The sequence below is a fragment of the Panthera leo genome, chromosome D4 (assembly GCF_018350215.1).
Source record: "Panthera leo isolate Ple1 chromosome D4, P.leo_Ple1_pat1.1, whole genome shotgun sequence".
NCBI lineage: Eukaryota > Metazoa > Chordata > Mammalia > Carnivora > Felidae > Panthera > Panthera leo.
In genome coordinates this window covers 83,465,376-83,480,165 of record NC_056691.1, presented here as the reverse complement: position 1 = coordinate 83,480,165, position 14,790 = coordinate 83,465,376, and the positions used below count along the sequence as shown (strand labels likewise).

General features: G+C 37.7%; 1 protein-coding gene across 3 annotated transcripts in view; it reads left to right on the top strand.

Annotated features, from left to right (window-relative positions):
* NR6A1 (nuclear receptor subfamily 6 group A member 1) overlaps nt 1-14,790 on the top strand; it is a 225,550-nt gene that overhangs the window by 30,696 nt on the left and 180,064 nt on the right. For all 3 annotated transcript variants that reach the window (XM_042911846.1, XM_042911848.1, XM_042911847.1), the window contains exon 2: nt 5,046-5,087. In XM_042911846.1, the coding sequence (XP_042767780.1) occupies nt 5,046-5,087 (42 nt within the window). The remainder of the gene's footprint in view (nt 1-5,045; nt 5,088-14,790) is intronic.

Genomic DNA, 14,790 nt, shown 5'->3' with positions numbered 1-14,790 from the left:
GGGAGCCCCGTTTCATTTCATATCTGACTTTTAAAACAATGTGTAGAACTTGAATTGTAGTTGACTGGGTAAAAAATACATCAGATCTCTTATTTAATATTTAATTCAGTATTTTCAGGTCTGGTTTGTTTGTTTCTTGGATTTTGAAGCCAGTTTTCCCCTTTCTCTTCTTCAGAGGTCCGGGAAAAGCTTATAGGTTCAGTCATTGTGTCTGTAGGGCCTAACCTGGACTTGAGTATGTCTGGGAGGAGGGGAAAGGATTAGAGACCTGACCTGAGCCTTGACATCAGAATGGTAAGAGAGGGCTCAGGCCGAGAAACTAAAGAGCATGTTGAATTTAGGGAGCTACAATGTAGTACTGTGTGGATGGAGTGTATACTGTTGGGTGGGATGGGGTGAGAAGCAAGAAATAAAGTTGAAGTGGTAGGCAGATCATTAAGGATCTACATTTTTTCTGTTTTGGGGATAGATACGGTGTTTCATTAGAATTATAGAATTTTACCTGTTAAGAGCCTTGCCTTAATTTTGCCTGTGCACTGCTGAGACTTCAAAATAGACCAGGTGAATGGTCCTGACCAATATCCAGGTCTCTTGCACCATGCTGCCTTCATAAGTTAAATAAAAATATTCCTAGAGTAATATTTAACTTGATTTTGTAAAAGACATATTATGATTACAATTAACTACTGTTTTCAGGCTTGAATTAATTTACTGGCATTACCCGTAGCTTTTGTTTGTTTACATTTGGGTAAAAAGGGATACTTTTATTTAGGATTCTGTTATGGTAAATGCATGATTTTAGAGTCAAAATGGTAACTAAGGAAAAATATCAGTAACGTTTTAATTTGTCTCTCTAACCATAGACTGAGGAGTCACTGATCTTTTTCTTTTCCCCAAATGCCTATTGGAGAAAAGCTTATCAACTGGATCTTCTTTTGTATTAAAGAAAATCATTAGACTTAGAGCCACTTATTGATGATCACTTGCCACAAAGTAGGAAATTTATGTAAATCTTGTGACATTTGAACAAGATGATTATTTTTATACCCCTTTCGGGAAATAGGCCTACGGTAATTAAGTAAACAAAAATAGCGGCGAATGTGGGATTTGAATCTAACTCTTAACTCAGACCCGTGCCCATTTCACTGTGCATCTGTTTTCTAAATTAAACCATGGTAAGTCAGTATAAGCTTTGCACTAAATTTCAGATTGCTTGTGAGAACACTGACTTGGTATATATATGCTCTGAGGAACTAATCTATATTTTTTTGTCCTTATTTATTTAGGATCATTCCAGTGACCTTGGATTGTCTGTCCCTTTTTAAAACAATTTGAGTCAGTAACCAAAGACCTTAGATTTCTCAGAACATTTCCTTATTTGTTTAATGTGTTCTATTCTGTGAGGCAGATGGTTTTGGGGGTATGTTGGTGTATTTATGTGACTTAGGAGTCTGTTTTTTACTGAAAAACTCCTATCATTTGCCATTGTGTTGAATGACTTGAACACATATCGGGGTTACTTCTAGCAGTGGTTTGAATTCTTCTAGCTAAGAATCATTTTGCTAGCTAGATCTGGTTGCTGAGAATCTGGGCAAGACTCTGGGAATGGTAGCCAGATCTAGCCATTCCATTGACTTGTTCTCAGGAGATAGGATTAACATTGTTTTACCTATCTCCTAAGGCCTTCTGCATTAGTGGTGATCTTTAAAACCAAAGACAGCATTATTAGCCAATGGCCTCAGGGCTGGATGGAAAGAATGTAGGTATAGTTACTGAAATCCATAATTCTTGTGACCATTGGAGGAATTTGTTTTAGGACAAATATAAAGAGTCCTTCTATCCTTGGGAGGTAGCATGTATCTGGAATCACTGCATCAAGCACTTTATAGGCTCAAAATATTAAAAGGTTCAAGAATCACAGCAAGTAACTGAAGTGACATTAGGGTTCCATCCCAGGTCTTTGAGGGTGAAGTCATGAATGGGTCAATAGTTCTGCTGTAAACTACTTTTTGCTACCACTGACAGCACTGAATTGGATGGGCCCTAGGGATTATTTAGTAGTAGCTCACATAGGTTGAGCTCTGACTTTGTCAAGTACCATGCAAAGCCTTTACAAGGACTATTGCATTTATCCCTTTTAACAGATTTATAAGGTAGGTACTATTGTTAATTCCAATTTATAGGAGGTTAGGATTAATCCTACTTGGATTATATAGACTGAGAGTGTGAAAGGGTAAGTCTTCAAAGAAAAATTAGGATGCCATTAACAGAAGAGGGGAGTGGTTGCTAGGCAGATAAAAGCAATAGATGTCTGCTTTAATTATTTTTTTTAATGTTTATTTTTGAGAGAGAGAGAGAGAGAGAGACAGAGACAGAGAGAGAGACAGAGTGCAAGTGGGGAAGGGGCAGAGAGAGAGAGGGAGACACAGAATCCAAAGCAAGCTTCAGGCTCCGAGGTGTTAGCACAAAGCCTGATGCAGGATTTGAACCCACGAACTGCAAGATCATGACCTGAGCAAAGTCACATGCTTAACTGACTGAGCCATCTGGGTGCCCCTAATGATTTTTCTTAGTATTTTCTTTGTTTGGTTTTTTTTTTTTTTTTAGTCACCCTCTTTGTGTTTGATCTAGTCACTTTGATTTCAGAATAACGTTTGCTTTCAGAAAATGTATTAAGTTTTATCCTTTCTTGAGACTTTTAGTATAGTTCTCTAAGGTTCAGAATCTGAGGTCCAGAATAAGGAGTGTCTTGCCTGAAGTCATTATCACTAAACCAAAAGAATTTAGGAGAGATCTAACTTCTAACCCTGCCTTCCCATGCTTTTGTCCTGTTTTCGAGTCAGCTTATATTAAGTGAATGCTTATTCTCAGTTTCACTTCTGGCAGGATGTTGTATATTTAACTCGTGTGTAAAGATGAGTTATTTGCTTATTACCTTGCATCTCTTGACAGCTTTTCTGATTCCCATCGCCTTTATGTATATAGAAAGGCTTTGAAGTTGCTTTGAGGTGAACCTTCTCAGTCATCTTAGCCACTTTCAGCAACTTCCAATCTCTGCTGTTCAGATCAGATTTCCATATTCAGACCTTCCACACTTCATTCTAGGCTTAGATTTTCTAATTCTGTGACTGTGATCCAGAGGTAGGGATGTGTTTTCCGTTTAGTTCATCCTGCATTTGAGCACCATCCATAATGTATTGGCAACTGTTCTGGGCATAGAAGCAGCTCTACAGATGGTTATAGCATGGTTCCTAACCTTGAAGAGCTCATTATGTCGTGGAGGAGGCAGGTATTTTTTTATTTATTCCTCTTTGAATGTTTATTTGTTTTTTGAGAGAGAGAGCGAGCATTCGCGCGTGCACAAGTAGGGGGAGGGAAAGAGAGAACAGGAGAGAGAGAATCCCAAGCAGACTTCGACCTGTGAGCACGAGCCCAACGTTGCAGGGCTTGATCTCATGAACCATGATACCATGACCTAAGCTGAGATCAAGAGTCGAATGCTTAACCTGCTGAGCCACCCAGGTGCCCCATTGCTCTGTTATTAAAAAAAAAAAAAAAAAAAAAAAAAAAAAATTTTTTTTAATGTTTATTTTTGAGAGAGACAGAGACAGAGCGCGAGGTGGGGTGGAGCAGAGCGAGAGAGGGAGACACAGAACCCAAAGCAGGCTCCACGCTTTGAGCTGTTTGGCAGAGAGCTTGACGTGGGGTTTGAACCCATGAACTGTGAGATCATGACCTGAGCCAAAGTCCGATGCTGAACCAATGGAGCCACCCAGGGACCACCTTTAAAAAAAAAAAATGTGTTTTTTGTTTGTTTGTTTTGCTTCATTATTTTTAAATTAACCATAGAGATACTATAGTTGATACTTACTGAACAGCTTTGTGCTAGGCTTGTGAAGTAATTCAGCTACAGTTGTGAACAAGACAGGCCAGGTCCCTTCTCCTATAGAACAAACACGTTGTCTCATGGTGAAATCAAACATTGAACATGTAATTTCTTGATACAAGTAATGTCTTGATGAATGCACAAAGTGTTATAGATAATTATAATAGGGTGCTTTGACCTCGTGTGTGAGACAAGGGTACAGGAGGCAAGAGAAGCTTTTCTGAGGAGATAATCTTATTTTATTTATTAATAATAAATTAATAATTATAATTATATTATATATAATTATATATAAATATTATAATTATATGCACATGCGAGTGGGGGAGGAGTGGAGAGAGAGGGAGAGAGAATCCTAGGCAGGCTCCTCACCATCAGCACAGAGCCTGATGCAGGCAGGGCTTGAACTCATGAACTATGAGATCATGACCTGAGCCGAAGTCAGATGCTTAACTGACTGAGCCACCCAAGCACCTCTTTTCTGAGGAGGCATTTAAACTAAGGATGAGTAGAAAACAAACTGGAGAAAGTAAGCAGTTGTTCCAGGGAAAAAAACTTGCATCGGCTACGTATAGCACACCTAAAGTGTGTTTGCTATTCACTATGCCTGATTTTTCTCTTCAGTGTGTTAGCTACACACCAGTCAGACAAACGTAGCTCAGACATTTTGGGCCTGAAATGTGCTTTTAGAGTTCTTTATTCTGACCTGAACTGCATACTTATTAATGTAAAATTGCTTCTATTTGTGTGTGTAGGTAAATTTTCATCATTTGTGAAAATTTTAAGTGAAATTACCATTTGATATTTGTCATAAGCTCATATTTTGTATATTTTGCTTTCTTTTGGAAAATAATTGATAACATTAAGTAGAGCATGACTGATACTTAATGAATTGTAATCTTTCTGTGAATTTTTATTCCAACTAACGTTGGCATGCTTACTCGTTCCTCATCAGTACCTTGTGGTAAGTGCTGTTATTCTCTCCATTTTTTTAATATAATGATGATGAAATGGAGCCTCAGGGAGGGATGGATATACAGTAACTAAATGTAATAGAGGTAGGATTCAAAACCAAATTTGACTTCTGAGTCTGAATTTTTGAGTCTTCTTAGAGTAATTCGTGAATCATAATCTTTTTTCCCTATTGTTCTCTCTTTAGGTTTTTGTCAGGATGAATTGCCAGAGCTCGACCCGGGCACTAGTAAGTTCTGAATGTTCCCAGTGTTTGTGGGTAAGAAATGGATGTGTGTATGTGTACTTTTAAATGTATAACTTAAGGGTGTCATTGGTGGCCTTATTGATTCAGATTTTCTTTCACTTTGATTTATAATTATGAGGAGGGCATCTTTTCTAGTTATGCTTTCGTTTTCCTCTCATATTATTCATTGGCTAGAAATGTAATCATTTAATAGAAAGTTGGTTTGCTAAAAATTTCTATTTAATATTAATCTCCTTTCCTTGTTCTCCACCCTCCCATGAAACCAACAACAAAAATTGTGCTTTCATTTATGCACACATGCAACCATATAGCCATAACCACTTTTCTAAAGTACTGACTAGCTTTGACATAATTCTTTTTTCTTCTGAAATGACACGGGTGGCAGGAGGTTTAAAAGAGGGATTTTTCTTGGTTTAGGTATTTATAATCAATAACCTTTGTACCACAGTTTAGTTTCTAAAGCACCTTTATCTACATGAAAGTTAACATTAAGAGGGTGACCATTTCAAGTTCTAATTAAATGATGTTTTTCAGGACTCTGTCTTAATCATAGATAATCATCTGTGTTTCCAGTGCTTTCAAAATGTGGCATACACCACTCTGGGATATGGTTATAGCTATTAGAAATAGGACATGGGAATATCCAGGTGTAAAGACCTTATTCTTCTATAATGCCAAAAGGTCAAATGATAATTCAGATTTGAGAATTCATGAGATTATCTAGAGTTATTTTTCTAGTTCGAGTACTTTTTAGGGTCACGAGACTGGCTTTTTGTCACCAATCTGCTGTTGAGGTAAGTGGTAAAGTTTACCTTCTCACCATCCTAGCTAATATCCGCTCTCTGAGGGTGTGGACCTTTTCCTATATTTTTCCCATACATTTTAACAGTATAAAAATTCATGTCTGTTTTACTCATACTTAGTAATTGCAAGACAAAATAAATCCCGCAATGCTAATCAAACACCAGGAAAATAGAATTGTCTTTCTAGAAATCGTAAAGTTTAGTCAGCTTTGTAGGTAGTATAGGCTGTTTGCCCTGACATTCCAGTATCTATGAGTGAACATAATATTTTCTCTTTGCCCTTCTCTTATGAATAGCCCTCACTCAGGAGGAGGAAAATATAAATTCTTGAGTCATGGTCCTTTCTTGGATTTTTGAACATTAGGAAGGACATTGAGATGCCCTGAAATCTTTCAGACAGAACTGCACATAAAATGTGCTAGATAATTGAGAATTGTGTTAAACATTGCCTGCTGTCTGCTGTCTCTGCTTCAAGCTCAGTTCTAGGCTCCAGGGGTATACAAACAGATAAGTCTAGATCCTGTCCTCATCTATTAACAGTCTATTGGAAAGTATTTACTTGTCTGGAATTATTTGAAAAAGCATTTTTTTAAACCTCTATTTAGCACATAATACCCAAACTTCTCCTTTCCTGTACTTAATAGCAGTTGAAAATACCTCATGCCCATCTTCCAGAAAAGGTCCTCATTAAGATTATTATTGAATTTTCTTTTTGGGCCAAGTAATCCTAAATCATTTAACATTTCTGCATAGAATCTCTAGCCAGATAGGGTGATTACACACCTCTGCATTCCATGAGAATGAACAGATACTGAATCATAATTTTATATATCAGTGCAGAATAGGAGTTACCTAAAAAAATCGCTTTAAAAAAATTGTTCTTATGTGGTCAGTATTCTCAATAATCCGCAAATTATCTTTGTGAAGTTAGTAGTATTTTATTCCTCTCTCTGTCCCTCTGTTATTCCTCTCTCTTTTATAACATAATATTACATAATAGTATAATAACAAATAGCAAAAGTAAAAATTTATCATCTCTGTCTAAGCCCTTTGGAGTTCAAATGAGCATGCCTAGTCCTACCAAGTGATAGGAAACCATATGGACTGTGTGTGTTGTCTTACGTTGGTTATGAATATTGAAATTGCAAACTCCATGCCTTCTGACTGGGAAGGAATAACATCTCCTATGTTAATGCCTCATGACTTTTGCACATTAGATTGAGGACAATAGGGATTTCTCTGTGATGCCTCTTTAGAATTGAGAGGCCCCAATGTCTCCTCTACCCTTCAAATTCCTGATAGGGAAAGCCTGCTCATACTAGCTGTTTTTTGGAACAGGAAATGCCATTGTTGCTGATTTCCCATTGTGGTTGACAGTAGCTGTAGACAGCAAGTTTGGGACAACAGGTGGGATGTGTTGGAAATAGATGAGGAAAAACTGATTTTGTCCAATTCAAATGGCTTTTTTTTTTTTTTTTTTTTTTTTTATAACTTTTTCTGTGATAAAGCAGATGGGTAGCCAGGCTTAGAATATGGGCAGCTGTTCACACTCACTCTGGCTGCCTTCTTATGATTCCTGGGCTTGTTGGAGTCCAATGTTATGGCACAGGTTCAGGCTAAGTTCATTTCTACAAGAAGCATCTCTGTACCCTGCCCATTAGCATAAGCTAGGGACAAGGGCAGTCAAAGGTCAAGAAAAGTTCAAAACAGCATAACCTTTCTGTGCTTCTGTTTCCAAATAACCCCAGTCTGCCCTGCTCCCCGAGTTTTTTCCTCAACTATCGTGTTTACCGTGTAGTTGTAAAACTCAAGAGAACAAGGACTGACTTGATACAAGGGAAGTTAGAGAATAGAAGTCATTGTTGCTTAAAACAGGAGAAATAATTGATTTATGTTTGGGGGCCAATTAGGCTATAAAACAGGAACAGTAAAGGGACCTATGACTTTAGGACAGCTACTTGCTCTGATTTCTGTCCCACAGACAAGGGGCTCCCCAATAAAGGCTGTCAGCTTTCTAGGCTAAATTATTAATTCCTTTCATGCTTCTCAGGGATTGTAAACAGCACATAATACAGGAAAACAATTGATACTGTTCAGTTATTGGCCAGATAGAGGGTCAAAGGGTAAATAGTTGGATTAGCAACAGCTGTTCTTCCTCCTCAGTCAAACTTTTGTTCCTTCTTATCTATTTCAGCAAAGTCCTTCCTGTGTTTTTGGCCTCTAAATAGTTAAATCCATTTCTTTTCTTGTAAAATAAGCCTACAAATAATTATTGACCAAAGTTGAAAATACTCAATATTTTACTTCAGTTTCCAAAATTGAAAATGGGCATTCTTTTTGGTATGTGCTGACCATGTTGTTTGAAGTTCAAAGGATATTATCCCAAGGAAAGTAACTACTTTGTTAGACAGATTAGAAGCTTTTTAGCTATTTTTACCAACTGCTTGAGGTTCTTGGTGCAGCTTGATTAAAAGAAAAAGAATTGCCTTTGTTTAAAACTGGTAATGCATGATAATAAGTAGGATGATGCATGTTCATTGTGGAAAACACTAAAAGAAAAATATAAACCCCCTGATCCCACCACTCAGAAATAACCATTGTTTCTTATTTGAGATTATGTCCTTCTAGCTTGTCTGAGTTTGTTTTTTACATAATTAGGAATCATAATATGTATACAACTTTGTATCTTGTGTCCGCCCACCCATCATTACATTGTGAGCATTGGTCCAAGTCATGAAACATTTTTCATAAATATATTAAAAATTTTTTTTTAATATTTATTTTCGAGAGTGGGGGGGAAGGCAGAGAGAGGGAGACACAGAATCTGAAGCAGGCTCCAGGCTCTGAGTCAGCAGCACAGAGCCCAACGTGGAGTTCGAACCCACAAACCGTGAGATCATGACCCAAGCCAAAGTCGGACGCTTACCCGACTGAGCCTCCCAAGTGCCCCTTTTCCATAAATATTTTTAATGGAAGAATAATATTTCATTCTAAGGGAATAACTGCCATGATTTTTTTTTTTTTAACCATTCTCCTGTTGTTGGACATTTAGGTTGTTTCCGGAAGGTTTTTCTACATTCTATAATGCCATGGTAAACATGTTTTTGAATAAATTTTTCTCTGCATTTCAAATGAGCCTTTTAACATATAAACCAAAATTCTTCTGAATTAAGAGCATGGGAAAGGCGCCTGGTGGCTTGGTCGGTTAAGTGTCTAACTCTTGGTCACAGGTCAGGTCTTGATCTCATGGTTGTAAGTTCAAGCCTTGTGTTGGGCTCCACATTAAGTGTGAAGCCCACCTTTAAAAAAAAAAAAAAGGTTGGGGGGGTGCCTGGGTGGCTCTGTTGGTGGAGTGACCGACTTCGGCCTAGGTCATGAGCTCATGGTTCGTGGGTTTGAGCCCTGCGTTGAGCTCTGTGCAGACAGCTCAGAGCCTGGAGCCTGCTTCAGATTGTGTGTGTGTGTGTCTCACTCTACCCCTCCCCCACTCATGCTCTGTCTCTCTCTGTCTCAGAAATAAATAAACATTAAAAAAAATTTTAAAAAAGGCGTGGTCTCTGGCTCAAGGTTGCTTAGGTTCTATTTGGCTTCAGTGTTTACTAGGTCTGTAATATCTTGGCTAAGTTATTTAACATCTCTGGACCTCAGTGTTTTCATCTGTAAAATGGGGACAGTAAAAATTTATTCCTACTTTACAGGGCTGTTGTGAGGATTAAATGAAGTAATACACACACAAACACACACACACACAGATATATTTACATTTAGAACAATGCTTGGCAAATGGTAAACGCTGTTAGTGTGTGCTATTCTAGGCTATGTAGCATAATGTTGAAATTCTTGGTCTTTCTATATTAATGGTTGTTGTAACTGCACTTTATTCAATTAAAGTAGCCAATGTTTTTTAATTACACAAAGATATATCATTCCAGATGTTAGCAGGTGTAAGTTTCTGCTTCAAGTAAATAGTTCCCTCAGAGAGGCAGAGCTCACATATTGCTGACTACTTTGGCCAAGACTGTTCTTTACCATCTGGTTGACTGTTAGGGTGTTTTGTTCCCCATCCCCCAGCCAGCAGTAGGTAACCTCCCAAGTGACCATCTGCCAGTCCATTTATTTAACCTCTTAGGAAACTAAAGAAGTTAACCTCTGCTTATTTAAAACACATACCCAATATTCTGGTTTCTCTTCAAATCGTATAAATCTTTCGCCTAAAACACATACCCAAATTATGCACTCTTTGGTCAATACCATGCTCATTCTGGGGAAAAAATTTGTACAGTTAAAAACCTGACCATTATTATTTTATTTTATTTATTATTTTTTAAAATGTTTTTTTATTTTTGAGAGAAAGAAGAAAGCACACGAGTGCACGTGTGAGCGAGAAAGAGGCAGAGAGAGGGAGAGAGAGAATCCAAAGCAGGCTGTGAAACTATCAGTGTGGAGCCTGACGCAGGACTCATACTCACAAACCGTGAGATCATGACCTGAGCTGAAATCAAAAGCTGGACACTCAACCTGTTGAGCCACCCAGGAGCCCCCATTACTATCTTATTTTATTTTTATTTTATTATTATTTTTTTAAATGTATGTTTATTTTAGAGAGACACACGCAGAGTGTGAGTGGGGGAGGGGCAGAGAGAGAGAGAGAGAGAGGGAGACACAGAATCTGAAGCAGGCTCCAGGCTCTGAGCTTTCAGCACAGAGCCCAACATGGGGCTCGAATTCATGAACCGTGACATTATGACCTGAGCTGAAGTCAGATGCTTAACCAACTGAGCCACCCAGGTACCCTCCCCATTATTATTTTATTCTATTTTTTTATTTTTAATTTTTTAAAAATGTTTATTTTTGAGAGAGAGAAAAAGAGAGCACAAGCAGGGGAGGAGTAGAGCGAGAGGGAGACACAGAATCTGAAGCAGGCTCCAGGCCCAGCTGTCAGCACAGAGTCTGATGGGGCTCAAACCCACAAATTGTAAGATCGTGACCTGAGCCAAAGTCAGACGCTCAACCGACCATGTCACCCTGGTGCCCCCTGTTACTATTTTAAAAACACTGCATACTTGGGATTTGTGCTGACACAGACTTACATATATATATATATATATATATATATATATATACACACACACACATATGGGTATATACATATATGTATATACCCATATATATTATAATATTCATATATAATATATAAACCTAGATATTATATATTATAAATATATATAAAATGTATAAATACATATTTTCCCCCTGCTCATCAGGGATCTAGATATAGATAAATGGGCATTTAAAAAGAGACATGAAAGTTTATCTTTGCCCTCTCTTGCCATACTGATGGATGCCCACCAAACAGGGATCCATTGGTGATAAGGGTATGAATAAGCAAGATAAAAAGCACTTTCAGAATAAAACAGGCTAACATCACTAGCTTGCTCTGGTTTTGCATTCATCTGTCAGGTGTTTTGGGATCCCAGGGATCCTTCAGTCTACAAAAGAAGAATGTATTGCTCAGCTAGCGTACCCATAGATTCCTGTCCAAAACTCTAATATTCTGTATGATGTCTTAATGGGTTCATTCCTGGTTGTCAAACTATATGTCACAATTTTTGATCTCAGAAAACTGTTCATATAAGCCCAAGTAAATTTAAGGTGGGATGTTAGAGATCAAGGAAGGAAGGAAAATTAACATTTACTGGGTATCCCTTATGTGCCATGCACTTTCATATATTCAGTAAGAGTGAGAAGGATTATATCATATAAAATTATGTAATTTTAAGTTTGACTTGGTAATACCTAGTCTTTTGTTCTTCCCTCCCTTCCCTTTTTCTCTTTGATGTGTGCCAAGCTGTGACACAGTTTGTGTCCCCAAGGGGCTCTGGTTTAGTCAGGAAGATGGACACAAAACTTGATAATATGTGGCTACTCCTACCACTAATAACTAATACTTATTACACACTAAGTGCTTCCCATGCAAGCACTCGTAAAACTTGTTTAAAAAGACACTATCCGTATCTTACAGATGAAAACATTGAGGCCTGAGAAGTTAAAAGACTCACCCCAAAGTACATAGTGGAGAAATACCTGAGGTTTGAGAGCTGTTGTTTTAACTCCTGTTCTGTCTCTAGCTCTCTTGAGTGTGGCAAGTCTCAAATGCTAATGGGAAAGCTTAAAACAGTATAATGACTTATATATAATGGGCTTTTTTGTATATATACAGAAGAATACACTATTTTTTTGGTGTCATTTGGGCTCTTTTGCATACAATTAGAATGGACACAAATTTGGACACAAATAATTTTGGACACAAAAAATAGGTTCCCAAAGAGATTTCTTCTGTGGCTCAGGTTCAGGATTAGTCCACTATATGTCAGACAGATTCTTTCCTGAAACAAATGAAGATAAATGCACAGATCTCCCTTGTTTCCCCCTTTATGTCCCCATGTCCCCTTTCCTTCATAACACTTCGTTAGTGATTTAGATATTTCACATTCATAACTGTTCCAAGAGCCTGTTTACAAAGCTTCAGCTGAATCTGCTAGATCACTGCTACATCAGGTCTCTGAATGTGGCCTTTTGCTGGGGAGTTCTCTTCTGATAAGGATTCTTTTGAACAGGGTAGGGGTGGGATGAGATTCAGAGCTTAGGCTGAGCTCATCCCCTTGACCTCTGCCCCTATTACAGAGTTTATACTGACTTGGTAGGGACTCCCTATGGAGCCAAGAGTTTAGGACTTGTTTACAATTGATGAAAAGATAGTTGCATTCAAAGGCTGTTGTTGGGTCCTTGGGTAGTCATGAATCTCTGCCATTATCTCTGGTGGGTGTAGGGAGTGCTGGAACATCTGGGGCTGGAGATTTGCAATGGATGACTAAGAAGGAATGAGAAGAAACTAAAGCTAGATAGTTTGCTGAAATTGTTTCTACAGAAGCAGTATTGCAGTAACATTTTGAGAACAGAGAGATTTGTACAAACCTGTGCTTTATTTCATTAAAAAAAAGCTGAAAGTGGTTTAAATGCAGGGTATGATAACAAAGGAGATGCATGGGAATTCTTCTCTTCCTTTTTTGATGTCTCATCAGAGAAAATTTGCTGTTAGGCAAATGTATCAGTGGAGGGAACACTAGATTATTAAAGCCACCTTCTTCAGAGTTATACATAGTTTTACAAATTGGTATTTTCTCTAAAAATTTCATGATGCTCTAAGTATGCTGGGACAAGTATAGCAACTCTGTCCCAAGAGTCTTCATATACCTTTTCTGGGCACACTTTGATGAACTCTGACCACTCTTTAGCCTCTATACCTGAAGTTACTTTTTTTTTTTTTTTTTTTTGGTCCAATATTTGTTGTAGATGTGAATCTGAAAAAAAAGATAAGCATCTGTCTTTGAAGGATGCTCATAGTCACTATGAACCAAAACTAAATAAATACATCCTCTGTTGGAAAGCATAGGAAAGCAAGCTGTGTTAATAATGATTCAAAGTGACAATACCATCTTGTATCTTTTTCATCTCCATACAAAATTCCATATGCTAAAGGTAGTCTGGTCTATAGATGTATTTTGTTTTATTAACTGTATATTTAAATAAAAACCTGTAAGACTTTCGTAATAATTTTGAATTTTTGGCCTTCCTGATAAATTGGGTCTAGATTTCTACATGGCATCTGTTGGCTGGAACAGAATAGTGACTGCCTTTTTGACCTCAGCATGCACTGTCAGGTTTGTCATATACCTAGATGACCTCCTTCACCCATTTATGTCTCCTTGTCAGTCTTCTGTAGGCATTTGAGTTTGTAGCTCCTACATTAAAAAATGATAATTGTCAGTGCAGATGAAGGAGTGAGAAAATGGAAACTATTTTGAGTATAATCTAATAATATCTGTTAAAGCTGAAATTGTGCAGTTTACTTTTACAGATTTAGCAGCTTAAAATTTAAAGATTAAAAAATTACAGATTCAGCAATTGATGTCTCAGTCTTTATCCTATAAGAAATGACAGGTAAGCAAAATTATAGTCACAGATATTCCTTTCAGCATTTATAATAGCAAAAAAAAAAAAAAAATGGAAACAGCTTGAAGTTTAATAGAGGACTACTAGTTTAATAAATTGTGATAATCCATGCAATGGAGTACTTACTACTATAGAATTGCTAAGGAGAAGGCAGGTTTTAGTCTAGAAGAAGGATATACTGACATGTTTGTTAATAGTGTAGTATCTGGGCAAATGGGATCACAGGGCAACTTTCATTATGTCTGTGTTTTAATTTTTTTTTTAATTAAAAAATTTTTGTTAATGTTTATTTTTGAGAGAGGAAGAGAGAGTGCGAGTTGGGGAGGTACAGAGAGAGAGGGAGACACAGAATCCAAAGCAGGCTCCAGGCTCTGAGCTGTCAGCACAGAGCCTGATACGGGATCGAACTGATGGACTGCGAGATCATGACCTGAGCATAAGTCGGACGCTTAACCAACTGAGCCACCCAGGCTCCCTTAATTTTTTTTTTTTTTTTTTTTTTTGTAACAAAGCTCTTGTATTAAAAAAGATAGATTAAAAAAAAAAATCTCCTCTCATTTTAGCTACAGAGTTTCCAAGGCTGTTCTGCCAAATTAAATTGAGCCACTCACGTTCCAGCTTCCCACTTAGACCACAGATTTTTACATTCAGAAATCTCTCCTTGAAATTGCTCTAAGGAAAGGGCATCAGTATCCACAAGTAGCAGGAACCATCTCGAAGCCTGAGAACAGGGTAAGAGCCTAGAGCAGCGTTTTCCAGCTTCTACTTGCAGCTCTCCCTCCATTCACAGTCCAGCTATCAAAACTGGCCTGCTTTTCAGAATCAGGCTTGGCACTAACACACTGTCAATAATAAAGGGAGCCTTGATA